Below are 26,444 nucleotides of genomic sequence, written 5' to 3'. Positions count from 1 at the left end.
TGCTAGCGATCTTTATTATGCTCGTATCTTCACACTGCATGTAAATTTACCTGAAATGAGCGTGATCTAGAAACACAGTTAAGCAGTGAGTACAGTATGTTATTCTTCTTTTCTCTAGTCCCTCAAGTAAACAACTTTTATACACGAGGGGAGGAGTCAGCCGGCCGTCCGGGCGATGTAAACAAAGTGAAGATAGGACTCTGAAAACTCTGAAAACATCACAGACAGTGGGACTCGGGTGTTACACCCATTGTAGACAGTCATGACTCACAGAGTTATTTTCAGAGGATATACTTGATTTATATTATATTTAAGTGTGAAAAATCACATATAAAGACTTTAAGCCTCTTGATGAACCGTTACATGGCGCCCACCTGTCAATCATGTCAGCTACGCGCCTAACTATGGATAACACATATCGTTTTCAAAATCAAAACAGCTGTTTTAAACAAATTCAGTTTTGTTTAACAATTTGTTTTATAACTTTTTTAAAAGGTTTTTGTTGACTTTTACTTTTATTCTGTATTGAAACGGAAACTCAACAGTTCATGGCCAATAACAAAATAATCTGTACCAGGACATTTATAAACTGCTCAAATTGCCTCATGAGGAGTTTAATTACGGTTAAATTGATCTTATTATTGAGCTGTCAGTCAACCTTTTTCCCACTAATGAACGAAAGCTCAATCTTAAGAGGTAGATTATACATTTTGCTGATACTTACTGTTTTTAACACGATTTACTACCCCAAGTGTTTTCAAAGACATAATAATCTTAGAAAATCTCATGTTATGGTCTGAAAATATTATGATCAGGAATATGACTTGTTTTCTATAAGACTTAGTCACTGTTAAAGAAACTTATTTCTTTAATGCAGTATATCTTTCGCTCTCTTTTTCAAGTGAAGCTCAATCTGTCCTCGGGGATGCTAATTTGTCACAGCTGAGAGATCAGCACAGCACCAAAGAACTTTCACATGTGCAGCATTTCCCCCAGGAAGGTCGTTTTATCTCACGACCCCGTGTGCTAAGCTGCTGGTGTTCTGACCGGGAAGCAGGTACTAAGATCTGCTGCCCGAGGGGGGGGGGGCCTTCTTGGGGAATCTGGGTCACTAGACTAGACATAACATCCTCACTGGATGCTTGGTTGTGATTCAGGAGCTTTTTTGATCATGAGTAGGAGGTAATTTTGTCCTTGACTAAATTTGAAACACTTGTGTCTTAATGGCTTTCAGGTTGAGATCCTTTAAGTCCTGATCACTTGACAGAAGATTAACCTCGAAGCAAAGTTCAGATATTATAATCCTGAGCTGAAACCATAAACATAACTGCTTCCCCTCTGTGTGATCTTTCCATCTCACTTTTTACCATTTCTAAGCCAAGCTTGGCATCAGGCCTCTGCGGCGTCATCCAGCAGCACTCAGCACCATCATGTCCTTCTATGGAGAACAGAAGAGACCGGCGCAGAGGGCCTTTAAGGATACAGCTTCTGACAGAAGAGACTTACAGAGCTCAAAAAGTGGCACTTTTCTGCCCCCTTGTGGCTGCAAGATGTACTGCACACAGATCATTCTTTCAAGTTTTTATCCTTTTTTGAAGAGTCATGCAAAAGTTTTGGAAATGTACATTTTTGATTCTACCACATGTAGTTTAGTGAGGCTGCTTCTTTAAAGCATTTCAACATTTCAACTTAAGTAACAAATGATTCTCTAGCCTCCTGGCTGTGTTTTTACCTTATACAGACACCTTGGTAATTTGCTACTGCATTAAGGAGAAAAGTAAATATTAGTGTAAAGTTAAATTTTGATATAAAACCATCCACATTAATGGTTTGTTAGCGCATATGAGCTTTAACATCACAATGTTGTAAAAATGAAAATGAAATTACAGAAGACCAATATATTCTTGTAGAAAAATCTGAAATGATTTGGGCAGGGGAAAAAAGTTTAACATGAGTTTAAGAGACGATACAAGAGATACACCACTGGCCCTATATCCATCTCATGTATGAGGTTTAGTTTAAATTAAAGGGACAGTGACCTCTAGTGTCATCTAAGTGTTAGGTTTTTGTACCCTACAGTTACATAACTAAACATGAGTCAGTTAAACTACCCTTCTAATAAAGACAGATACAAGACAAAATTACAACCTGGAACCAAATTTGAAAAGGACTAAGGACCTGACTAAAGTGCATTTAAGAGTTTACCCAAGAGTACCTGGTACTTGATGTCATTTTGATGTAATAGCTTTCTGCAGCCACAGGGTGGCAGATAAAAACAGCAGAACAGGACACAAGGAAGATTTTTCTTACGCTTATTTCTAATTGATTTGTATTCTAAACATCAGAAAACCTCTTTCATGTTGAAATTTTGAAACGCCTTTTACAAATGTTTGTATTCTTTAATAAGGAAAGGAAGAAACTTTCAGCCATGGCAAGAGAAGTACACTTCAGTAGAAATTCTTATTACTTAATAAAATTGGATCGAAAAAAACTAAAGACAGCAAAAGAATGAAATCTGAAAAGCTACAAAAATTAAATAATAGTCAGTAATGTCGTATTTGATAAACTGTTAATTCCAATGACTGATTACTTTCTGTTCACTTTTTGATTCACAAACTGTTGAGTTTGAGTGATTCAGCCATGTGTCCAAAAGAGGTTTTTATATCTTAATGGGCTATACATTATTCAGTAAGACCTCTGAGTCTTAGATATTCATACATGTGTTTCTTTACTTTGGCACCATCGATGTCCACTCAAACCAGCAGTTCAACTTCACGGTGAAATAAAGCCGTAGTCTTAAATAGTCTGAATAGAACAAGTAATTAAAGAGAACAAGTAGTAGAACCAAAACCTTGTTGAAGAATAATAAATATTGAATAACAAGGTGTGCATGCAGATAGCTAGAATTAGCTCTATCAATAAATGGCTTACTGGAAAAGTGAGATAACTAGGAGTATTTTAGTGCGCTTTTAATGAGTTCTCTGAGAGGATTCTCTGAATGTTTGGCATTCACCTGTGAAGGAGCAAGAGCCAGTCTGTTACAAATAAAAACCATTACCAGGTCTGGATCAGGATAGTTCTGCCTGTCCTGTGGCTTTTTATAATAAGACTTCTTAGGAAAACGAGGCTCTATTACTGTAACAAGGGCTTGACATTAAAATGCATGATGTCATTTACACCAAAAACTCCATTAATTGAGGATAACTGCCAATGAACAAAAGAAAGAAAAACAGCTGCTCACAATTACCAAAGACTTCAGCTTGGCAATGGTAGAGTTAAACACTTGATGGTTAAAGGCTTTATATGTGATTTTTTTGATCCAGCAGATGTCGCCCTTGAGCACCAGCATGAAACCAAAACAACTCGTGCTGCATTGTTGTGTTAGCATGCTAATGCTAGCGATCTTTATTATGCTCGTATCTTCACACTGCATGTAAATTTACCTGAAATGAGCGCGATCTAGAAACACAGTTAAGCAGTGAGTACAGTATGTTATTCTTCTTTTCTCTAGTCCCTCAATTAAACAACTTTTATACACGAGGGGAGGAGTCAGCCGGCCGTCCGGGCGATGTAAACAAAGTGAAGATAGGACTCTGAAAACTCTGAAAACATCACAGACAACAACAGGCACAGCTCGTGTCGCTACAGCTAACTATGGCCCCAGTAATAAAGCACATGCTAGCTTAGTTAGCTTAGTAGCAGTAAGTGGCTTACTTCCGCTCACAATGCTACCTTACCCTTTACCTTCTGTGAATGCAGCTCATTTAAAAAGTCCTCTTCTTCACCTCCATTGTGTCTTTATTATCATCACTTCTTGGCAAGGCAGTGTCTCAACAACATTAGCACCTTTCAATGTTTTTGAATTGTCAGCAGTCACCACCAACATTATCCACCTTCCCCTCGTTTCTCTCTTTAAAAGTGAACGGTCTGTACTCAGGTGATTAGCTTTAACACACTGAACGTTCAAATGATGAGAATTTCACTGGATCTCTTCATATTTAATATGCATGTAAACTCTTGAAGTTAGCCATGTTTATGTTGTCGTACAAGGAAAGGTAGGTGACGTCATATCAAATCATTTACGTCAGCGCAACGTCAACACGTAAATGATGATAGACCTAAATGTTTTTTATACAGACATTTAAAAAAACTTAAAAAGTGTTTGTAATTATTTTAATTATTATCACTGATTATTAGAAAAACTAAAGAGAGCATAGAAACCTTACAACAAACAGGTCAACCTCATATCTTACGCCAAAGACAATACCAGTTTACAAGTTTGTAAAATTTCAAGATTTGTTAAATATAACCTACTGTTAAGTACGACGGAGGATTAAGGCCATGTTAAATTATTATTATTTTTTAATTTCAAAATTAAATATGTAATATTTACAGTCTATGGATTAAACCCGTAAATTTACCAGAATAAAGTCGTTAATTTACGAGTTTATTGTCGTAAATTTATGAGTTTATTGTCGTAAATTTACGACTTTATTCTCGTAAATTTAAAACTTTAATCTCAAAATTTAAAAATTAAGTTTTTTTATTTTAACGTGGCCCTAATCCTCCGTCGTAGGTTAAGTTACAGGAACATCATCAGTTTTTATATTGTGTTGTATCGTCTTTCTGCTGTTGTAATTGTAATGGGGGGTGATTTTAGACTTTTATTAAAAAACAATATTTATTGCATGAATTACTTAAATATAATGTCATTTTACAGGTTTAATAATCAAGTTTGTCCTTTTAATGGATCATTTCAAATGTCTTTTGTGTGAAACTCAGAAAGTGAACCTCAAATGACACTCCCTGTTAGAAACTTGTCTCAGGTAAAAAGGTCAGAACTCATTTTAAAAAATGTTTTAAAGTCAGTTCTCTTTGACCTGTCAGGGATGTCAGCACAGCGAGGAGGTTCCTGGTTTGAATCCCCGTCTGAGAGGAGCCTCTCTGCGAGGGAGTTTGCATCTTCTTCCTGTGCATGCACGCGTGCATTCTGTGTGAATGTGAGTGTGGCTCATCATCATCATCGACCTTTATTTAAGTTCTCGGAGAGATCATTGAGGGCGACCCTCATTTTTTATGCCGAGAAAACATGCATAAATGATAAACAACGAGAAATGAGATAAAGCTACTACAGAAAATAAAATCTATAAAAGAGCAATCAGAACAATAAAATATATTCACTAAAATGATTTAAAAGCTTGAAATTACTAGTGATAAGTCAGCAATTAAAATCAAATAAAACAGTTACAGTCAGGTATTGGGAGGTTAAAAATAATATTTCTAAAGTGTCCATAAGAGATAAAAGTGCTCAAGTTCAGGTCCTGTTGTAAAATATTCCAGGAGGCTGTATGTTTCTGTAAGTCGGCTCTGTGATTGGCTGATGAAGAGTCCCCCCCCCCCCCGTGACCCTGAATGGGAATAAAGTAGTTAAGATAAAGGATGGATGATAACTACTACACAAACCAGACACTTTGACAATAGACACTTTATTTTCAACATGAAAAATAGATAGAAGATCTTACAGTAACATTCATAAACTTAAATGTCTTTCTTCTGTTGTTTTTCAAATATACATTCTTTTGTCTTTTATGTACAAACAGACAGCAGCTGTGTAAATGGCACGACACAGAGAAAACAGATCACCCACTGTAACAGAGTCTTAAAACACAATTACAGCACAAAGTACAAAATGACTTTCTTTGGGTTGGCGGCGGGCGAGTTAGTCCATGCAGATGTTGCGCAAGCTTCCCCCACACACAAATGCAATTTAGTCTGCGTCAAAAATATTACCTTCAGTTTACTCACAGATCGCGTCTGTTTTCATCATTAACTGGTTTAGTCACAGCATCGTCTTTGAAGTGACATCCAGGGGTTTTGCCTTCACTTCACAGTTTAATGTGCTTTGAGGAAAACTGCACATTATGAGCTTCTTCCTCCCTGGCTTTTTTTGTGCGCTTATTTATTCTCTTTGAACCTCTTTCATGTGCTGAAATGATGCAGCAGATATAACAGATTTAACTTGTTTTCTACATCACAATGGCAGTGAGTGAATGGAGAATCAGACAGCATTACCACATTCATGAATCTAACATGTTTCCACCTTTTAAAAGCTGTTAGTATGAGATGTTTGAAGTCACAAGAATACCTCCTTTGCTGCTTTCCTTCCGGACGATCAAAACTCTGCTTTGTACAGTTCCCCTGCTGACTCTCACCCTGAGCAGTGATTACACATTTTTCCACTGGCCTGACCTTCTTTGTGAATGTGTGAGTGCAATGTTCTCAGATGCAGAGGGGCAGTGTGGCACAGTAGAATCTGGACTTTAAAAGCCCCCCCTGAAGAAATAAATTAACTTAAAAGCCTTTCAAATGAGGCTTGTGCTCTCCTGATGTCTCTCACACAGAACACAATAGCAGCTTTGATGAATGGCAAAATTGCAACCACACGTAAGTTGATATATATATATATTTTTTTCCCAATCTTGATCTCCAGCCGCTTCAAGTCTGAATGGACATATGCAAATCGGCATCGCTGAACCACGTCACAAAAGCATTTCAACGTGCACATTTTTCATTTGAAAGCAGTCTGTTTCAGAATCGCAGCAGCGGGGGATTTGCCGTCTTGCGTTTGAGCCGCGAGTTGCCTCGTGCTCTGGGCAGTTCTGAACTGAGGCAGGTACAGCGGAGAGTAGACACATGTTGGCGGCGGCAGAAGCTGGCCGAGCTCGCTCGAGTCCTCCGAGGCCAGAAGAGGGTGTGACTCGACGGAGCGGTCCTCTCTGTTCAAAACAACATTTTTAAGCAGCTCGTTTTTTGTCCCTTCCTCTCTCTGCTCATCGTCGTCGTCCTCGCTCTCCTCGTCCTCTGCGGGATAGTCCATCCCTAAATAGAACAAGTCCTTCTGCTCTCTCGCCCCCCCCTCTCCTTCGTCTTCCTGCTCTGACGTTTCAGAAAGCTCCTCCACAGAGTTGTATGAGCAGGAGCGGCGCGGGTCGTCCAGCTCCCACAGACCGCCGGGGAACGACCCGGAAATGTCCGAGTTGTTGGCAGAGAAGTTGCCCTCGTCGCTGGAGCTGCTGCCGCTGCCGTCCTTGTAGTGGAGACGATCCTGCTTGTGATCTGAGAGCAGCACGGTGGTGTATATGACTGACGACTGAGCAGAGCTGTCAGCACTACCCGGGGGATCGTCTGTTAGCTGCGACTGATCTGTTCTTGGGTTGGAAGCGGTTAAATCATCGATATTAAGAACAAAGGAAGGCGCTCCATTTAAAACCAAGTCGCTCTTCTTAGTTTGGGCTTGTTTGTCCGCTGAAGGGGACGTGGTAGTGACTGAATCAGGAGTGAGGGACACACGAGGAGCTTGGACTAACGCTGTGGTCAGAGCTGAGAGATCAACGTTGTCTAAAATGACCACTTTGGAAATGTTCTCCGATGGCAGGAGCAGCGGCCAGGCTGGGAGACCCTCTGGATGCTGGAAGAGTCGGTTCATGGTGTCGATCTAGAAAGAAAAGCAGAAACAGAAAATACAAGACACAGTATTAATACTAGTGGAATAAACGGCTAATACATACCGGTACATAACATATGAGCAACAGGAGATTAGAATAATAACTAAAAGGCCACTAGCCGAAAGCTTGAGCTTTTTGACCTCTTCAAGCCTTTCACTCTAAATGCAGCTTGATAGTTGGTGAAGTTGTGCCATGAAGCTCTACTCAAGATCAATATCACTCTCATGTCTCTCATCCAGGTCTACACTCCCTCCCGCCCACTACGCTCTGCCAATGAAAGGCGTCTGATCCAACCTTCACAGAAGGGTCCTAAGTCTCTGACTAGACTCTTCTCCTCTGTCGCCCCCCGGTGGTGGAATGAACTTCCAAACTCCATTCAATCTGCAGAGTCCCTCTGCACCTTTAAGAAAAAGCTAAAGACCCAGCTCTTTCATGAATACCTACTAACTTAATGATGATGGTCTCCATATTATTGTTGATGATGATGGTAATGACGATGGTTTTTGTTTGATAACGACAACTTATAAGATGGTTTCTATACTGATTAGAGCTCTCAAGAACTGCCCTCAATGTTGTGCTTTGCCTCTGGTCACTTCCTGTCAGCACCTGTGTCTCCAATCAGACTCAAAGCTGATCGTTTGCTCTTACTGACATTGTTCCCTTTTTTCTAGATCCTTGCTTGTGTTGTTCTTACTCTCTGATGTACGTCGCTTTGGATAAAAGCGTCTGCTAAGTGAATTGTAACCCATGCAGTAAGGGACGATTAGCTTAAAAAAGCTTCCCTGTGTCAGTCAGGGCAGCGTTTGACTTTCTAAAGATCAGCGAGTTTCCCCCAGTTTACTGTCATAAAACTAAGCTATCTGTCTAGATGTTCCAAAGACTGATTTTCATCTTCTCATCCAAGCTGCAAACTCTGGTGTTGAAAAAGTGCAAAAATTAAGGCTGGCTCATAAAGTTCAGAGATCCACATTAACATGTTCAAATGTCAGTTCTGACAGCAGACCTTTACATGTTGACAGCCTGGTAAAGGTTTTGGTCAGAATTGTTCTTTTCTTTGTTTGTACCGATGTTAGGGGGGAGAGAGTTTTTTTTTCTCCATATTTTGATGCAAATGATGAGTTGACTTCGTTCCAACTCTTGAGATGAGGTTAAAAGTTTTTTTTTTTTGGGGGGGGGGGGGCTTTTTGCCTTTATTTGAAAGGACAGTGGATAGAGTAGGAAATCGGGAGAGAATGACATGTGGGAAGGAGCCGCAGGTCGACTTGAACCTGGGCCGTCCGCTAGGCCATTTGCACCTCAAGAGATAGCAGGGTTTTGTTTTTTTAACTGGTAGGATTTTTTCCCTCCCAGATCTAATATAATGTGCCAAATTTAAGATATTTATCATGCATGCTGTCACACTCAAGAGAAATCAGTGTGTTGTGTTTTGGATACAGGCTGCTGAAGTTTCACAATATTTCTTACCTTCTTGAGGTCTAGTCCTTTGGCCCAGGAGCATTTGTTGGGGTTGGGCACATCCTTCCACACAAACTTTTTCATTCTGCAAAGAAACACAGCAGATGTTTAGGCTTCATTACTCCTTCTTGAGACTTTTTTTTCCCTCCCTCACTCGTCTCCCCTTCCAATCAGATGTCATCAAATGTAATTAAACCTTTGTGACCCTTTAAATGTCGTTCTCCTGATTGCACACGGTGAGTGTCGCTGCCCCCTTGATTAAACTCAGCCCCACATCCACCCCACCATTCATCATTTTCTTACAGGTGTCATCAAACTCTTTTACCACAAGAGGTTTGATATGAGGATTTTCTGGGTGCAGCAAATTCTGTGGCTGAACGTTTAATCTTTTCAGTCCTTTTTTTTTTCTTACTGGTTTTGGGAGAGGACCAGGGTTACAAACAGGACGATGGAGAGAAAGGAGACAATCATGAGCATCATGTAGGCTGCGGGGTCTCCTCTCGTAGCTGATGGGAGAAAAAAAACAATGTAGTTATAGTTTATAAAATTATTAAAGACTGTTGTTTTTTTCATCTTGTAACACTGCTGTGATACTGTCACAATAAAGAAACTTACCTGTAGTGTACACTGGCTCTCCTTCTCCATCAGCAAACACAGGGTACATGTAGAAACCACACTCCTCAGAGTCAAAGAAATCACCTGAGGGGGATAGATAAAACCACGTTACTCTTTAAGTTAAAATCTAAATAATGAATATCAAACAAACAGAGAAGACATCATGTTACCTCTCAGGTGAATGGGGCGTTCTGTGTAAGGCAGTCTGGCCCATGTTTCTCCACTTAGGCCTTTGTGATGATCAGAGTCCTTCTGGCCCTGAGGAGACCACTGGACCACCATGAACAGAGGCGCAGAGCTGTTGTCCAACAGAGTCCATGACAGAGACACACAGGTGCTGTTGATGACCAGCACACTGAACGAGCGCACACATCGGCCTGCGGGATAGAGAGGGGCAAGAATACGCTGTTAGAAAGTGACCAGAGGTGGCAGTAGTACACACATTTCTTTACTCAAGTAGATGTAGAGGCACTTTTCATAAAAATTACTGTTGGGCCTCAGTTTTGTTATATTTCCCTGATTTCAGGGTGGTGCCCCCCGAGTTGATTAAACATAGTTGAATGTTATTGTTATTTATATTAATAATAATTAAATATAATTATTAAAGAATATAACCAAAGTTGACTAGATAAAACCCCAACATTACTATACTGATATTTAAATAAACAAATGAAATGTGTTCTTATTATAAAAGTACAAAGTAAACAGATGAAGTACACAAGTATATGTCCTGCTTGTTTCAATGCCTCAGAACATAAAGTTATTCAAGCTTCAAATTAAAGAAAAAAACAGACAAACCAAAAATAACTAACACTAGTTTTGCTCCAATATGAAAAGCCCCCGAAAGGAGGAATTTCTCTTCTCTGAGTTCTCTCTCTTGTATGTTGTTTCTTGTACATTTATTTTCTGTCTGTCATGTATGATCCATTTGTTATTGTCTCTCTTGTTATGGTCTCAATGTTGGGAAAAGAGGACACAATGATGCATATTAAAGCAGTTGATTCCCCTCAAATGAATAAAAGCTAAAGCAACAAGCCTGTTTTGAAAATATAATAATATAATAATATAGGATCTCAGACTAGCTACATCAGTATCTTCTTTTAAATCACTTTTAAAAACACATTTTTAAGGCCTTCTTATAATCCTTGTTTCATCCATGATGTTTTATTTGTTTTACTGTTAACTTTAGCCGATCTTTGTCTCGGTTTGTTTCTCTTTTCTCTTTTAATTGGATGATTGCTGCACTGTTGTTTTATTTTTCATGCTTTTTTAAAAGGATTTTATTGTTGTGTATTTGACTGTTGGGATTCTTCTTTTTTCTGTAAATCACTTTGTGACATTGGTTTTGATAAGTGCTTTATAAATAAACTTTATTATTATTATTATTATTATTGTTATTCTGAGCTGAAAGATGCTAAAAGGCTCTGAAGCACAGACAGGAACTGTGCAGTCAGATGGCAATCATGTGTGAGTGTTACCCAATCAGTGAACCTTTGTTAAAAGACATTTTGACTCATAAAAAAAGGACCACAGTAACTAAAGCCCCCCTCTCTGGACTTTGATCTGATTCTGGGTACGGTTAAAAGACCTTCACCTGATGACCTGAGGGTCCGGGTTGGGTTGTAGTCTGAGCAGGCCAGAAATGTACTGAGGAGCTGAACCATTGAGTGCTTTATGGACTAAAAGTAGGATTTTGAAGTTGATTCTGTGTTGTACGGGGAGCCAATGGAGAGTTTTGAGGACTGGAGTGATATGATCAAATGTTCTCGTACGGGTCAGAACTCTGGCTGCTGAATTTTGAATAAATTGAAGTTTTGCTGCAGATTGTTTGGATAATCCGGCATATAGAGCGTTGCAGTAATCTAACCTAGTTGTGATGAAAGCATGGACTAATCTCTCTGCGTCAGTTTGGGAAATGAAGGATCGGAGTTTTGATATGTTCTTTAAATGGTAAATTGCTGTTCTGGTAAGGTTGGAGATATGATTGTCAAAGCTAAGGTCAGAATCCAAAATAATGCCAAGATTTCTGGCCTGCTCGCTGTATTTCATGGACATGGATTTGATATAGAGACAAGTTAAAGAAAAAAAAAAAAAAGAAAACAATGAATATGAGTCAAGAAACAGAGAAATGCAGATTCTGACTGAGAGTTCACTGAATGGTTTGCTCATTATGATGTAGATGGTACGCTTTTTACATCAGTTCAGCTAATTCATCCAGCTGCTAATAACACTGAGAACTAGATTTCTTAGAATACTTGTGTCTGAAAACATCTTCATAAAAAGGAACCAATTTGTTTCTGCCGGTGAGTAATTTCATGGAAATATTCTCCCTAAATCACGAGTAAAAAAGAGACAAACAAAACAACTGCCCGTCAAAACATGCATCTCAGTGTGTCACACAGAGAACCTTTAATCATTGAAACTGGTGACCTCTGCTGCTAATGCTTTTACTGCAGTGGAGCTAATGGTAGCAGGGCCTCGATTAGAGCATTAATGGGCTCTTCAGAGGTATGTTTTAGGGCTAGACGGACGGCTGTTTATGTCCCCGATGTTGGCTCACAGTTTTCCATTTTCTTTTTACGTCATTGAAAACCTCGTCATTGTAAACTAACAATATTGGAAGTAACAGTAAAAACAGATTTAAGAAACTTCACAGGGCTGTTTCTTCAGTCTGATGTGGGATTTTTAGGGCCGATAACGATAAGGATATTAGGAAGATAAAAAAAATCTAACACTGATATATCGGCCGATATCTTTCTTAGACCTGTCTTGGACTTGTAGAGATATATTTTTTTTCTTTGATTCCTTAAGATGCAGTTATCTAAGACTTGTGGAAAAGATAAGGACAGTATAAGGAAGACAAGATGGTCATTTAACTGGAAAGTAACGGAGCATGTACGTGCATCACAGCTTGACACACTGGAGAGTGATGATGCTTAAACAACTGACCGGAGAGTAACAATCACAAACTACCTCATGCTCAGTTTGCACATATTACACTCATTTTTTGATCAGTTTAAATTTTCTATTTACACTCTACTGCCTTCAAATTGCCTTATTTTTTTGTATATTTGTATATATTATTATTGTTTTTATTATTATTATTATTATTTTTATTTGGCTATGTTTAATTTTAATATTTTATTGTTGGCATTCATTGAAAGAATTTCATTGTACAGGGAAACATGTTTCCTACTGTGCACATGACAATAAACATTTTGAATCTTGAATCTTATTATGCTTGTTGTAATCCATAAAGCGCCCTCTGCTGGTGACAGCTAGAAAGAGAAAAGCTTGTGTAAAACAATGAGACTCAAATGAACTGCTTTTTTTTTACTGGTGAATAAATCTACTAATATCTACCGTCAGTCACTTGTCATGATAATATCAGCCGATGTTATCGGCTGGAAACTTCAGCTTACTTTGTGTTTTTCAGCGTGTTTGAGTCAAAAGCCCGAAATAAGCACTTTCTATTTCCTTGTTGCTGAAATGTGCTGTATAAATCTATTTGACTTGAGTCTTAAGTGTTAGCAGCACTGATCATTCATCAGACTGACCGTCACTTCTTTTCTTTGGAGACCATTTTTTTTCACACTGCAACAAAACCCCTCTGATCTCAGCTACAGCTTCCATGTCTTTACTGGAACATTAGAGCGTGTTAGAGACCTGAAGAGACTCTCTGCTCCTTCTTTTGACTGCTTCAATCTTTAAATATGAGAATGTTTGAGTTGCTCTTGTTGCTGAGATGTATATTTTATAGTTTGAGATGTGATTTTGTAATTTGCATAGATATTTTAAAAGGCACATATTTCTGTGTTATATCTGTGACATATATATTTTTAAACTGCCTATCTTAGCCAGGATACTAATTTAAAAAAAAAACTGTAAAATTAATTTGTTTTTCTTGTTGAAGTAGGTTAGAAGGCAAGGAAACAAATATCTTACTTGGCTAATATATTGTCTGAGGTTCAGCTAAAGGTAATCTGCTTATCATCTATTTTCTAAACATTAATTAGCCATTTAGTCAATAAAAAGTACAAAAAAAGTGAAAATCTGAATCAAAATTTTGCAAAGCCTTTAACAAAAACAACAAAATAAAGTTTTTTTATCCTCAGGAACTAAAAGGTTCAAGGTATGTGTAAGAGAATATACAAATGTTATTCCTCTTAATAGGTCAGCAGAAGAACTCACGTTTGGGCTGTCTCTCCAGCGTCATGTTGAAGTTGTTTGTGGAGCTCCCCAGACTGTTGTAGGCCTCCACAGTCACAGTCTGAAGCGACTGGTCCCACTCAAAGCTGAAGGACAACGCCAGATCCACCTGCTCCCTCATCACATACCCGCTCGAGGTCTGGTGCTGGACTATGAATCCATCCACGCAGTAAGAGTGTCCTGATATCTGGAGAGGCTGAGGGTGGAAAAAAAGCAGAAAAGCCCACATTTTCATTTAACCATCAGGCATCAGTTTAATTTACTACCCTCTTAAGTCACTAAGGACAAAAATGTCCATGCCAAAAAACTGCAATACAAATAGAACAGATTGATATTTTTTTGCAGGGCTGAAGTTGTTTAAGAGATTTATGCAAAAAAGAAAAAAATATTAATCTGTTCTATTTTTATAGCAGTTTTTGTAAATTGGAACATTTTCGCCCTCCATTGTCCAAACAGGGAACTACATTTTAAATCTGATGCTACACAAAAACTAACAATGCATCAAAGTCAATATTTTGGATAATCTTTGACATATCCAAGACTGAAAAATCCCCCAGCCACCAAATATTTGTTTTATGGAAAATAACTAATTTTTGTGTTTTTTTTCTTAAATAACAACAGTGACATCAAGTAATCAAACTGGCATTTAAAGGGTTAAATTCCTAAAAATGATTGAATATTTGTTAGTTTTGAGCAGGGCTGAAGTTGTTTAAGAGATGTATGCAGAAAAAAGTAGAAAAAAATATAAATCTGTTCTATTTTTATAGCAGTTTTTTGTAAGTGGACATTTTTGTCCTTAATGACTTAAGAGGGTCGTAAACATGTTTCAGTGTTCTATTGATCTGTTAAAAAAATTAAAAGTGCATTCCAAAATTTGTCAAGAGAGAGTCTTTCTTACAAAAAATAGTGCCATATGAACTAACACAGACAAAATGATGACCAGATGAAGAGGTAACATTTGACCAAATGGACAAAAATGTCCATAGTGATGCATGAGGGTTAATGCCTTTATAAATGCTGATTATACCCCTTAAACAGATATGACTTAAGTTTGTTTACCTCAAATAGCAGAGTGACATTAGTCTGGTTTCTGTACGGATCATCTTGAAGGATCCTCCAGAAATCAGGGCCATGCTCCGGAGCTGAGAGAGACAGGTGAGATGTGATTTTTAAAAAAGGCAACTTCAGGAAATTAACTCTTTCAAGGTTACCTAAAAAAAGGTTGGTGTTATTTTTAAAAAATGTTATTAAAGAGTGAAATGAATGATGTTTTTCTGTACCTCTGCTGTTTTGAGGTGTGGAGTAGACCGGCTCGCTCCACTTGCTCCAGTATCCAGTGCCACTGGTGTGCATGCAGCGTACCTCTACCACATACACCCAGCACATGTCAGCCACTGTGACCTCCGCCTGTGGTACCCGCACAGGATCCAGGACCTGCAGGCAAGACAGACTCCTTGGTTACTCGGTGCACATTCAAGATAAAGAAAAAACTCAAGTATTGAGGAAATGTCGGATCTGATGGAGGACCCCATCTGTCTCATTCATCTACCAAAAATGATGTCCACATCTCTCCAAGTGAATGTTGGAACGAGGAAGTTATTGATAGCATGTAAACAACTTTTTTTTTAAATATTATTTTTTCAGTCTGAATGCGGCGCTGTGGTCTCATTTCAGCTCCTATCTGCTCATGTCAACCCGACCAGTGGAGTTAATGTCAGAGCAGCCTGAGAATTTGAAGGACACATGAGACATTTACCAGCTGAGTCCTGGGTAGATAAACATCTCTCTTATTGGTAGAACAAACATGAAGATTCATTTAGAAAATACAGCACCGTAAACAGATTTTTCTGCTAATTTGACCGTATCACTACTTCATGACTCCTCACGTTGCTGAACATAACATGAATGCTGTAAAGCGATATTATCATGAATGTGGGCCACGTATGTTATCAAATGTCATGTCAGTCATGTAGCTTATAAGAATAAAAACAGGGTAATAAAGAGAAATTTAAAAGTGCTCTGTGTTGAACATTTTTTTTATGAAAGCCAGTGTTTGAAAAACAAAAGCTCACCCTCCACTCCGGCTGGGCTCTCACAGAAGAAAGTGAGTGGTACCGAAACTGACACTGGACCCCCTCGCTTGGCAGGAACGGCGGCTCCCATGTGACCGCCAGGACCCGGCTGCTCCGACTCACCGCCTTCACATGAGTGGGCGCGTGCGGTTTCACTGCAAGGGGGAAAAAAACATGAATGAAAAGTGTAAGAATGTTTCAAGTGGCAAAAGGGTGACTGAGTCTGCACAGCAAAAGAATTTTAAAAGTTTTTTTTTGTGAGACTGTTTCATGTTTAGAACATTGGATATGATTTTAAGTAAAGGGAAAAAACTGGATTAATATGTATGTGATAATGTTTTGTTATAATGTGATAATATGATATATTCCTCTTCAATAACGATTCCAAAACGGCGTCATTTTTTTCAAAGATCTTTTTAAAGATACAACCTTTTGCTATAAAGTTTGATTTAATTTGCAGCAGAAAAAACTGCTGTTTGATTCATTAAATAGATATTCCTGATTACCAGTGGGACTTAAATATACAGTACATACGATTTTTGCACAAAAAAATATTCTTCATTTATTTTTTTATTTTTTTCGTGTGTGCTATTGTTGAAAACGCAATAAAAATATTATTTAAAAAAATAAGCCAACTATTTTCATCCCTTCATTTCTCTTTCCTCTACATTCTTGTTTCCGTTCAATTTGTTGAAGGTTTCTTATTGTTTGTCTGCTTTTTCTTTTGTTGTGTTTTAATCAGCGTTCCCTGTCGTCATCTTCATGTCATTTAAATTCTAACATTTTAAAATGACAATAAATGAACAATGACTGAATAAATAAAACATTGTAACTGATTTGATTTCAGAAACTCATTAAGGCTCTTAAAGCATGAAGTCATGATACATTCTTCTAATGATTATGGTCAATGATAAACTTTTTTTTCTTTTTGTTATTTTCTTTTATTTTTTAATTTATTTTTAATTTAATCCTTTTCTACTTATTTTTTTATTATTATTATTTTTATTTCTTTAACAGTATGCTTAACCTGACTCTCTACATGCTTGTAAAAAGGAGGCACAAAGCTCGCTCTGGATGCTGCCTCTGTTATATGCATTTTGAATTTGCATACTGTGTATATATTTGTATTGTTTCCTTTTCACCACTGAGTGTTAAAAATATGAAAAAAATGTATTGCAATAAAAGTATTTAAAAAAAAAAAAAAAAAAAAAAGATAAACTTTTTGTTCCTTGTAGTCGTGATGCGTTGCCCTCATGACTCGGCCGTACTCACCGTGATCTATGGGGGACAGGTAGACGGGTTTAGACCTGACGGGGCCCAGTCTGGACGGGACCTCCAGCCACAGCTTGTAGCAGTTCATCCTCAGAGGCTGGATGGTGCACGTCTTCTGCCTGAATCTGACATGCAGGCAAGAAGGTCCCAGCTCCCCCACAGTCTCACCCGCTCGCTCTTTCTCTTCCATCACATCGCAGGGGAGGTCGGCCCACCTGCCAGGAAGAAATAACGATTATTCAAAAATAAATGACTGCATCGCGCGTGTCTTTTCTTCTCTTTAATATGCAATAAAAAATTATTCAACATTCATGATCGAACTCAACTTAACAGATGTACTCTATTAGAGAACTTTATTTTACATGTTGATGTCTAACTTGAGTATTGTTGCTTTATTACTACACTCCACCTAAAGTTTGTCCCACTACATTTGTCTGAACTCTTAACTTAAAGGGATACTTCACCCATTTGCATTAATCTTTGTATCATTAGAAACCTGGTAGTATTTTTGAATGGTCGTGCATCCCGCCCTCATTTTCCCCTGAGATGGGAAATCTTTGTATCTCTGAGTCTGAAAAGGAGCTTCCAGTGACACAAGATGACAATTTTTGCCGCTGGCCACCGGCCACCAGGGGTGTGGTGGTGTTTTCTTTTTTTTTTAATCTCGCCCTTTCTGGCTTTATTTACATTCAGGTTGTTTTTTTTTATAAATCAAACTTTATTGAATACGACTTTAAGGTACAACTATTTGTTTACACTCAGTACAGGGCTGGAAAATCACATCCTCCTGTCACCACTGAACTCTTACTTCATCCCACAGTCTCACAGAAAGAGCATCATTAAGAGCCCTTAGGATGATCTGTCAGTGAGACAGCCCTAAGCTCTAACAGGCTTACTTGTTACAGAGACATTGTTATGACATCTTGTGTTGCTTGGAAACAATATTCATCATCGAATAAGAGTTAAACTGAGTCTGTGAGTGTGGAGATTGGGAGGTACATGTTGACTTGCAGTTTCCTGCTCAGACTAACTTCCTAGTGTTGTTTACATGACTTTATCCAGGGTGTGTCTGTCTGGTCCTTTGTGTTCAGTAACTTCCAGTTTTTCTGCACAGTTAGTCCAAAAACAATGCCACAGCGTATACAAACATCTGATTACACTAATATTTAGAGTAAAACGTTTATTTACCTGGATCTGAATATGGGGTTTGTCCACTGTGTGTTCTCCCAGCTACAGTCCATGGCGTTGATGTCACCGTTGGTTACACAGGTTATATCAATGGAAGCTCCTGAAACACAAAGGTAGAAACAAAAAAAGAACCATACTCAGGTCAAAATAACAAACTTCACCTGAGGTAGCCTCTGTGTACCGGGACTATTTTTACATCTTTCCTGTCTTTGTTCACGGCAGCGGAAAAAAACAACAATAAAGGGACAGGAACTTCTGAAACTCAGAGGTGAAATGCCGACTCTTAAACTGAACATAAATGAAGTCCTTGTTATGTTGCATATAAAACGTTACTATCGTATTATGTTCAGTGTATTGGTCATTTGTGCATGCAAACAAAAAAAAACGAATTCTCAAACAAAATGCCCTATGGGGGAAGAGAGAAAGTGGGTTTGTATGATGGAACCAAAACAGATGTCAATGTCCATAAAAAGCACAAAAGTTCTTTGGCATCTCTCAAATCTTGAGAGAACAACTGGGACTTCTCGTTATCACAGGAGAGTAGAGTAAAAAAAAAAAACTTAGGGCTTCCGTATAAATAAAAATACAAATCAAGCAGTTAACTAATTTTTGGATTGCGCCAATTCATAACAGCTGTTATCTCAGGAAACTACAAACTAAAAACAAATAAATTAAAGAATAACTGTTAAATGAATCTAATCATGCTAAACAATATAAATAGATCCATCATTAAGCTTTTCCATTATTTCCACACTCAGCTCACCCTCTACATAGATCTGGCTGTACGGGATGTTCCACTCCTGAGTGCACTGCAGCAGGTCGTACAGGCGAGTCTCTGAAGGACGCACTGTGATCTGGCTGACCTGGTTTGAGAAAGAAAAAGGTCAGGATCTCTTAGAATACGTTTCTAAAGATACACAGGGAAGTCATTTAACTTCGGGTCCAAGACAGATAAACAAAGCAGAGGGAGGGTGGTTTTGGTTACCCAGCGGTTGACCGGATGGTACTGGCTGTGGTGAAGCTGCTGCTGGAAGTTGAGCACCCACACGGCCATGCTGGCGTTGATGTCGTGGTCGTTGAACACGCAGTACACCGTCACGTTCTCCCCCGGTTTGGCCAACACTTTCTCCGGGATGTAGCTCACCCCTGTAAAACATGAAGACACAGATCAGGTTCTGGTTCCGATCAGTATCATGTTATATCAAGGATAATTTACATTTCTTACAAGATGTTTACACATAATAAAAGATATACTTTCATTTTATAACGTGATATAAATATCATGTTTAATTTGAAAGAGCTTTTCTTCTTATAACCATGTACTATACATCTTTTTGAAATAAATGTAACACATTAAAGGCTTTATATGTGATTTTTTTCATCCAGCAGATGTCGCCCTTGAGCACCAGCATGAAACCAAAACAACTCGTGCTGCATTGTTGTGTTAGCATGCTAATGCTAGCGATCTTTATTATGCTCGTATCTTCACACTGCATGTAAATTTACCTGAAATGAGCGTGATCTAGAAACACAGTTAAGCAGTGAGTACAGTATGTTATTCTTCTTTTCTCTAGTCCCTCAATTAAACAACTTTTATACACGAGGGGAGGAGTCAGCCGGCCGTCCCGGCGATGTAAACAAAGTGAAGATAGGACTCTGAAAACTCTGAAAACATCACAGACAGTGGGACTCGGGTGTTACACCCATTGTAGACAGTCATGACTCACAGAGTTATTTTCAGAGGAGATACTTGATTTATATTACAAGTGTGAAAAATCACATAGAAAGACTTTAAAGGAAAATAAAAAATACTTGAAAATTGTTTTTTCTTGTTAAAATGTGAAACACAATACAACCAGGTTATTGTTATAACAAGAAAATATTAGGCTATTGTTTTTTAACATGACAGGTTTGTGTGTTCTGCTGCAGTCAGACTGTTTCACTAACACATAATTCACTCCAACCTCTCCTGCTATAGTATCATACTACAATAACCTCTGATGCTTATGTGCAATAATAAACGGAACTTATTTGGTGCAAAAACAACTTTATGTGCATGACAGTCGAACTTTTCAGGGATTTTTGTTGACGCATGATCTGAAGGGCGTGTGAGGGCGTGAGGAGGACTGTGATCCAAACACCTCCACAGACGCAGCCAGCCAACAAAACCAAAGAAATGTGACTCACGCAGGTGAGCAGAGCAACAAAAGGAAAGCCTCAAATGAATTAGAAAAGATGTTTTATGCATCATGGTTGTTCACAGTATTTATATACAGCTGATATACATTAAGAAACTTTCTGAGAGTCATGAGTTCACCTTGATCTGTCGCGTTATTTACTTTTTTGGCAGTGTTTCTGTCGGCAACAGAAAAGTTGTTGTTGCTTGTGTTGATGAGATGACTCAGAGTCTTTAAACTTTTATCCTCATCATCATGACGCACTGACATGACAGCTTTTTGGACCAGGATCAACGAGAGAAGATGAGCAACACATGCACGTGTACACAAACTAGAAAACAGCGACCAACAGACAGATTCAAATGTAACTCTTTTCAATAATGTGACGGATGCAGACGGTCCCTTGCAAACCTTGTACTCAGGTTTATTCATGCCTGATATCCACAAACTTTTTCTCGACAGTATTTGATGAATTAAAAAAAGGATTCAAACGTAGTGATCGATCCAAACTCCCTTTCTAACAAGTTTCAGCCTCACTGAAAAAGGAGCTTTAAGCTGAATCTGTCCACGTCATAGATTTTAGATTCCTGCTTCATGTAAGTATTTTAAATTAAAAACACAATCACCTCGTCTTTTAATCAGTCGATCGAGGTTACTGTTAAACTTGAAAACATTCTTTAAGGAATGTTTAAAAAACATTTTGACCATTTTTATATCTTAAAGACACTCCTGATATCATGTCCGACATCAGGTCAGCTGATTTTTACCTCTGGTTGCATTCCCCCTCTTATTTGTTCTGTTTTTATCACCCCAGTTCTTGCCTCCTTACACTGGCTGCCAGTCAAGCTGAGGATTGATTTTAAAATCCTTCTGACTGTGTTTAAGGCATGAAATGGACTTGCCCCCGCCTGCCTCTCAGAACTCCTGTCCCCATAATCAGCCGGTGAGAGATCTTAGGTCATCAGCACAAAACCTAGATCGAGGACAAGCTGCAATGGGGATCGGGCTTTTTCTATTGCAGGACCAAAACTGTGGAACGCCGTCTCTCTCTCCCACTATTGGTGTTTTTAAAACTCGCCTTAAGACATATTTTAACCATAGTTCTGTTATGCGTTACACTGGAATGAACTGTCACTTGTTCTTTTCTTTTTTTTTTTATTGTTGTTGTTCTTGTCTGTTACTTTCCAATGCTTTGTTTCTGCAATGTTCAGCACTTTGGATCGACTGTGTTGTGTTTAAAGTGCTGTATAAATAAAGTTGAGTTGAGTTTTTACTTCATATTCTTTGTTTTTTGTTTGTTACATGAGGTTTAGACGGACTGGAGTAGAGCAGTGAGGGTTTAAATAAAGTGTTGGCATGCTTCTGCCTGTCTTTATTTTAGTACATTTATAATTAATTCTGTTGAAAATATGTGAAAACAGAGAAAAATCCAATAAGAGCAGTTTGCTGTCATGACAACATAAAGCTCTTTCACTGACGTAATACTCTTTAAGAATCCCTCAGGCTGAAGCAAACATTTAATGAGCAGTTTGACGTTACAGTGAACACACTAAGACTGAAAGAAGACATGAACAAAATGATAGCCTCTTGTGTTAAAAGGGTAATTAAGAGACGGCAACCCATGACTCAATACACACTTTCAACATTTTAAAACAACTGTTATAAAATCTACTCGTGATTTGATGGTGCACGTTCAGCTCTTTGCATTTCAATCAGTCCGTTGTGTCACATTGTGAGATTTGTAGCTGGACACTAACTTCCATAACGAGCTCTGAATCCACGGCTAATGGCACGGACCGTATTGAAATGAGCTCTTCATTAACAGTTTGAGCTAATGAGGTCTACTGGTTTTAATGGTTTAGCATGGACGTTCATCATCCTGAGAGTTGATTGAGGTCAATGGTGAATCCTCATCTGCAGGACCTCTCAGAGAAACTGGCCGTTGAATTGCAGCCATCAGGAAAGGTTCAAAATGTTACCCAGCCGGGTTCACTGTAAAATGGTGAAATTATGTATTTACACTCCCTGATTTTAGACTTTGAAAGTTGGAAATAAAAATGCATCCCAGTCGCTGGATTTGTGAGTGGTTCTGGTTTATCTAAGTTCAATATGGTCAAAATGATGAATCAAATAAATCAGCCATGCTAGCTCTTTAAATAATGTGTTCATTGGCTTAGTTTAAAATGTTTATGTTAATATTATATGTTTTTTTCAGGTACAGTATGTGGTCATAAAACCGAGAAGTGGTAGTGAAGTAAAACTTTGATGTGATGATGTCGAGTAAATACAAGCTGGTCAGTAAAGACATCAGAAATGATCCTTTGTTGACGACGACTGTCTGCAGAATCAACCAGCGCACCTTACCTTTTCTAAAGCCACGCTTGCATGAGATGTCAATTATGGTGTGCTAAATAAAAATAATAAGGGGACTTCTTACTGTCCAGGTAGATGTGGTGAGGTTCACTCCAGTCGCTCCACAGAGGAGGCGTGACCAGGCCGGAGCAGCGAACCTGGACGGTGTAATTCAGTCTGGGCTTCAGGTCCAAAGACAACCTGGGTTCTCCAGGTGCTGACATCACCTAGACACAGAAAGGAGAGAGAGAGAGAGAGAGAGAGACAGAGAGAGAGAGAGAGAGAGAGAGAGGGAGAGAAAGAGAAAGAGAGAGAGAGGAAAGAGAGAGAGAGAGGGGGGAGAAAGAGAGAGAGAGAGAGTGAAAGAGAAAGAGGAAAGAGAGAGAGAGGAAAGAGAAAGAGAGAGAGAGAGAGAGAGGAAAGAGAAAGAGAAAGAGAGAGAGAGGAAAGAGAACGAGAGAGAGAGAGGGGAAAGAGAAAGAGAGAGAGAGAGGGAGACAGAGAGAGAGAGGAAAGAGAGAGAGATGGAGAGAGAGAGAGGAAAGAGAACGAGAGAGAGAGAGAGAGAGGAAAGAGAAAGAGAGAGAGAGAGAGGGAGACAGAGAGAGAGAGGAAAGAGAACGAGAGAGAGAGAGAGATAGGAAAGAGAAAGAGAGGGAGAGAAAGAGAGAGAGAGGGAGAGAAAGAGAGAGAGAGAGAGAGAGAGAGAGAGTCAACATTCACAAACACGAGCTAGGAGAGTTGGGTGTGTTTGCACATGAGAACGATGACCTCATCACATCCATCATCACAACTTGATTGTGGTTGCTCATGTTCATGTCTCATTAAGAGTAACTGTTTCCAAAACTCAGCCAGAAGTGAACATAGTGTCTAGACACCTGCCACTTTCTCACATGTCAAATCCACACCTTGTTGCAGCTGCAGAGTGGGGTAACAGAGGTAGGCCATTTGCTAGGCTGGTTTTAACTAAATCTTTTTAACAAAATAAAATATATAACAAAAAAAAAATCATTCTGCTTATGAACTAAAATCTGCACGGGAGAGACCTGAAAGTCATTCACACTGCTGAGATTATTTTTATTATTTGTTCATAGTTCAAATATTTCTCCTGAGTCGAGTTAAGGGTCTAAAGATAATCCTTCAATTGATAAAGTGTCTTGAGGCAAAACCATATTTTATTCATGTGTCTATAGGAGTCTTTAACAGTAAGTCCAAAGTCTGGCCCCTGGATGAATCATGGAGCTTCTGATCCACTGCTGAACACTGAGTGTACTGTTGAATGTTAAGTACAGTGTATGAGGCTGTAAAAACTGACTGAGAACATGTCACGCGAAATAAACACAAAGTCTCCACAGTGGAAATGACTGCTTAGTAAAAAAGCAGCACTGCAAATCATGTTTTTCTTCTCCTACTGATGCAGGATCTGCTTCTGACTTTGAAGCTTTACACACAACATTTAACTGTAGACAGTGTGGGCCTACATTAATAAAGATTTGGGTTATCAATTATTTTGCATTTCCAAATAGTTTTATGCTTTTATTCTGTATTTTGTGCCGTCTTAGGGTAAGGTACTTTACTCCGTTTTTTTATTTTGAAAGAAAATAAGTAACTTCCAGTAGATTGAAAGTTACAAAATTAACTTTATAATGGAAAAAAGGAACTTGCAGCATTAAAGCGTTAACACTGACCGCCCTAATAAAAATATCAATAAGTAGTTTAACTGATTAGTTAATCAGACTTAGTGATGGTGACAATGTTTAATCCTTTAGTCAACTGATCGCATATCCTTAGTTATTAAAGTCTTTATATAACTCTGTGAGTCATGACTGTCTACAATGGGTGTAACACCCGAGTCCCACTGTCTGTGATGTTTTCAGAGTTTTCAGAGTCCTATCTTCACTTTGTTTACATCGCCCGGACGGCCGGCTGACTCCTCCCCTCGTGTATAAAAGTTGTTTAATTGAGGGACTAGAGAAAAGAAGAATAACATACTGTACTCACTGCTTAACTGTGTTTCTAGATCACGCTCATTTCAAGTAAATTTACATGCAGTGTGAAGATACGAGCATAATAAAGATCGCTAGCATTAGCATGCTAACACATCAATGCAGCGCAAGTTGTTTTGGTTTCATGCTGGTGCTCAAGGGCGACATCTGCTGGATCAAAAAAATCACATATAAAGCCTTTAATGGTAGAAGTAACTCTATAGATTAATTGACAGCCAATAATAACAACATGCAGGTTGCTAGGTTGTCAAAAAAAGCCCATAACGAGCTAACCGCTAACCTTATTGTTGTTGTTTAGATCACATGACTCACAGAGAAAGATGATGTTTACCTGCCACGCCGGGTGACGGCTGTTGGAGGAGTATCTGACCTCGTATCTCAGTGGGCCGGAGACGAGGTCTGACGGGTCTTCCCAGTGTAAAATGAGCTCCGCCTCAATGGTCTGCATGTGTGACAGGTTGACTGGAGGATTTGGTTTCACTGTGGGGGGATGATGAAAACACATATGAAGGTACTTTTTTGCTACAGCACAATCAGTATACACTGGACAGATGATCTGCATTTACAAAGCCACTTGAATCATTCTTTAATATCAAGTGACATTTAATCAAAGCTTACTAAAACCTATGGATTATTACACAACAGGTAGAGTATCACATTTGCCTTTTGGATGATAAAATTACAATATGAGTAAGTGAGCCCCTTTCTTAGTATTTATATCTGAGGTGTTTATTTGCTGTCTCTTAAGAGAACATGATGACACAACAGCACTGTACATCTGAAGGTGGCAGATACTGTAATTACTCCTCTTTTCAGACAATGGAGATCAATACTGTCCTAACCTTTATGCCAGGATTATCCATATTAGAAACATAAATCTGACGCATCTTGAGCTCAGAGTTGATGAAAAATATTGAGAGAAGATGATTTAATTTGTCTTGAAAATGTTCTTTCCCTTTTGGTCTTTACATACATATATATTAAATATGATGCTGTGCACCTAAATGTCAATAATTGAACAAACGATCGATCAGTGCAGTCAGTGCAAAGGGTTTCATACTGAGAGCGAGTGATTATTTCCGGTTGCTTTCAGAGGTGTAAATCAACAATAAGATTAACTGTCATTTAATGCGGTGAAGCGCAGATAAGTGCATCAATCAATTGTGACAATTACACAAAGAGATAATTGCGTCACGTACAGTCTGAAGGCTAACTCTGATGCCTGCTGGGGAGAGAAGAGATTACTCAACATTATGAGTAAGAGCTCAAATATTTATTTTCCACGCTCCCATCAGGGGAACAGACGGGCTTCTTGTTCTCACCTGAAGGACTAATTTGAACATGTTACCCAAAGGAGATGCACAAACTGATGACCTTGTTATGTGATCATATTATAACAAATGACTGTTACTAAAAGTAGCATCCAACTGAGCTGCTTTAAAGCTGCAGCATATTGTAGCAGTCTGTCCTCAAAAGACAGAATCCAGCAACTACAGAAGCAGTGAATAGAGAAAAAAAATGGAGGTTAAAGTTTGCAAGTAAGGTTTTAGTGCTCGCATTTTATGTCTTTGGAGGCTTTTACTTTGGTGAATA

At 38.6% G+C, this 26,444-nt stretch overlaps 1 protein-coding gene across 2 annotated transcripts in view; it reads right to left on the bottom strand.

Moving 5' to 3' along the window:
• Nucleotides 1-5,470: 5,470 nt before the first annotated feature.
• The window catches only part of lepr (leptin receptor), a 58,616-nt gene continuing 37,642 nt past the window's right edge, over nt 5,471-26,444 (bottom strand). For both annotated transcript variants that reach the window (XM_061034565.1, XM_061034566.1), the window contains exons 7-21: nt 25,183-25,331; nt 22,931-23,072; nt 19,302-19,462; nt 19,080-19,179; nt 18,317-18,416; nt 17,129-17,343; nt 15,857-16,011; nt 15,065-15,218; nt 14,844-14,926; nt 13,767-13,980; nt 9,746-9,952; nt 9,576-9,659; nt 9,373-9,466; nt 8,970-9,045; nt 5,471-7,495 (exon numbers count right to left, since the gene is read on the bottom strand). In XM_061034565.1, coding sequence (XP_060890548.1) covers nt 6,569-7,495; nt 8,970-9,045; nt 9,373-9,466; nt 9,576-9,659; nt 9,746-9,952; nt 13,767-13,980; nt 14,844-14,926; nt 15,065-15,218; nt 15,857-16,011; nt 17,129-17,343; nt 18,317-18,416; nt 19,080-19,179; nt 19,302-19,462; nt 22,931-23,072; nt 25,183-25,331 — 2,861 coding nt within the window. In that variant the 3' untranslated portion in view covers nt 5,471-6,568. The remainder of the gene's footprint in view (nt 7,496-8,969; nt 9,046-9,372; nt 9,467-9,575; nt 9,660-9,745; nt 9,953-13,766; nt 13,981-14,843; nt 14,927-15,064; nt 15,219-15,856; nt 16,012-17,128; nt 17,344-18,316; nt 18,417-19,079; nt 19,180-19,301; nt 19,463-22,930; nt 23,073-25,182; nt 25,332-26,444) is intronic.

The sequence above is a fragment of the Labrus mixtus genome, chromosome 3 (genome assembly GCF_963584025.1).
Source record: "Labrus mixtus chromosome 3, fLabMix1.1, whole genome shotgun sequence".
NCBI lineage: Eukaryota > Metazoa > Chordata > Actinopteri > Labriformes > Labridae > Labrus > Labrus mixtus.
This window is presented reverse-complemented; position numbering and strand designations above follow the sequence as displayed.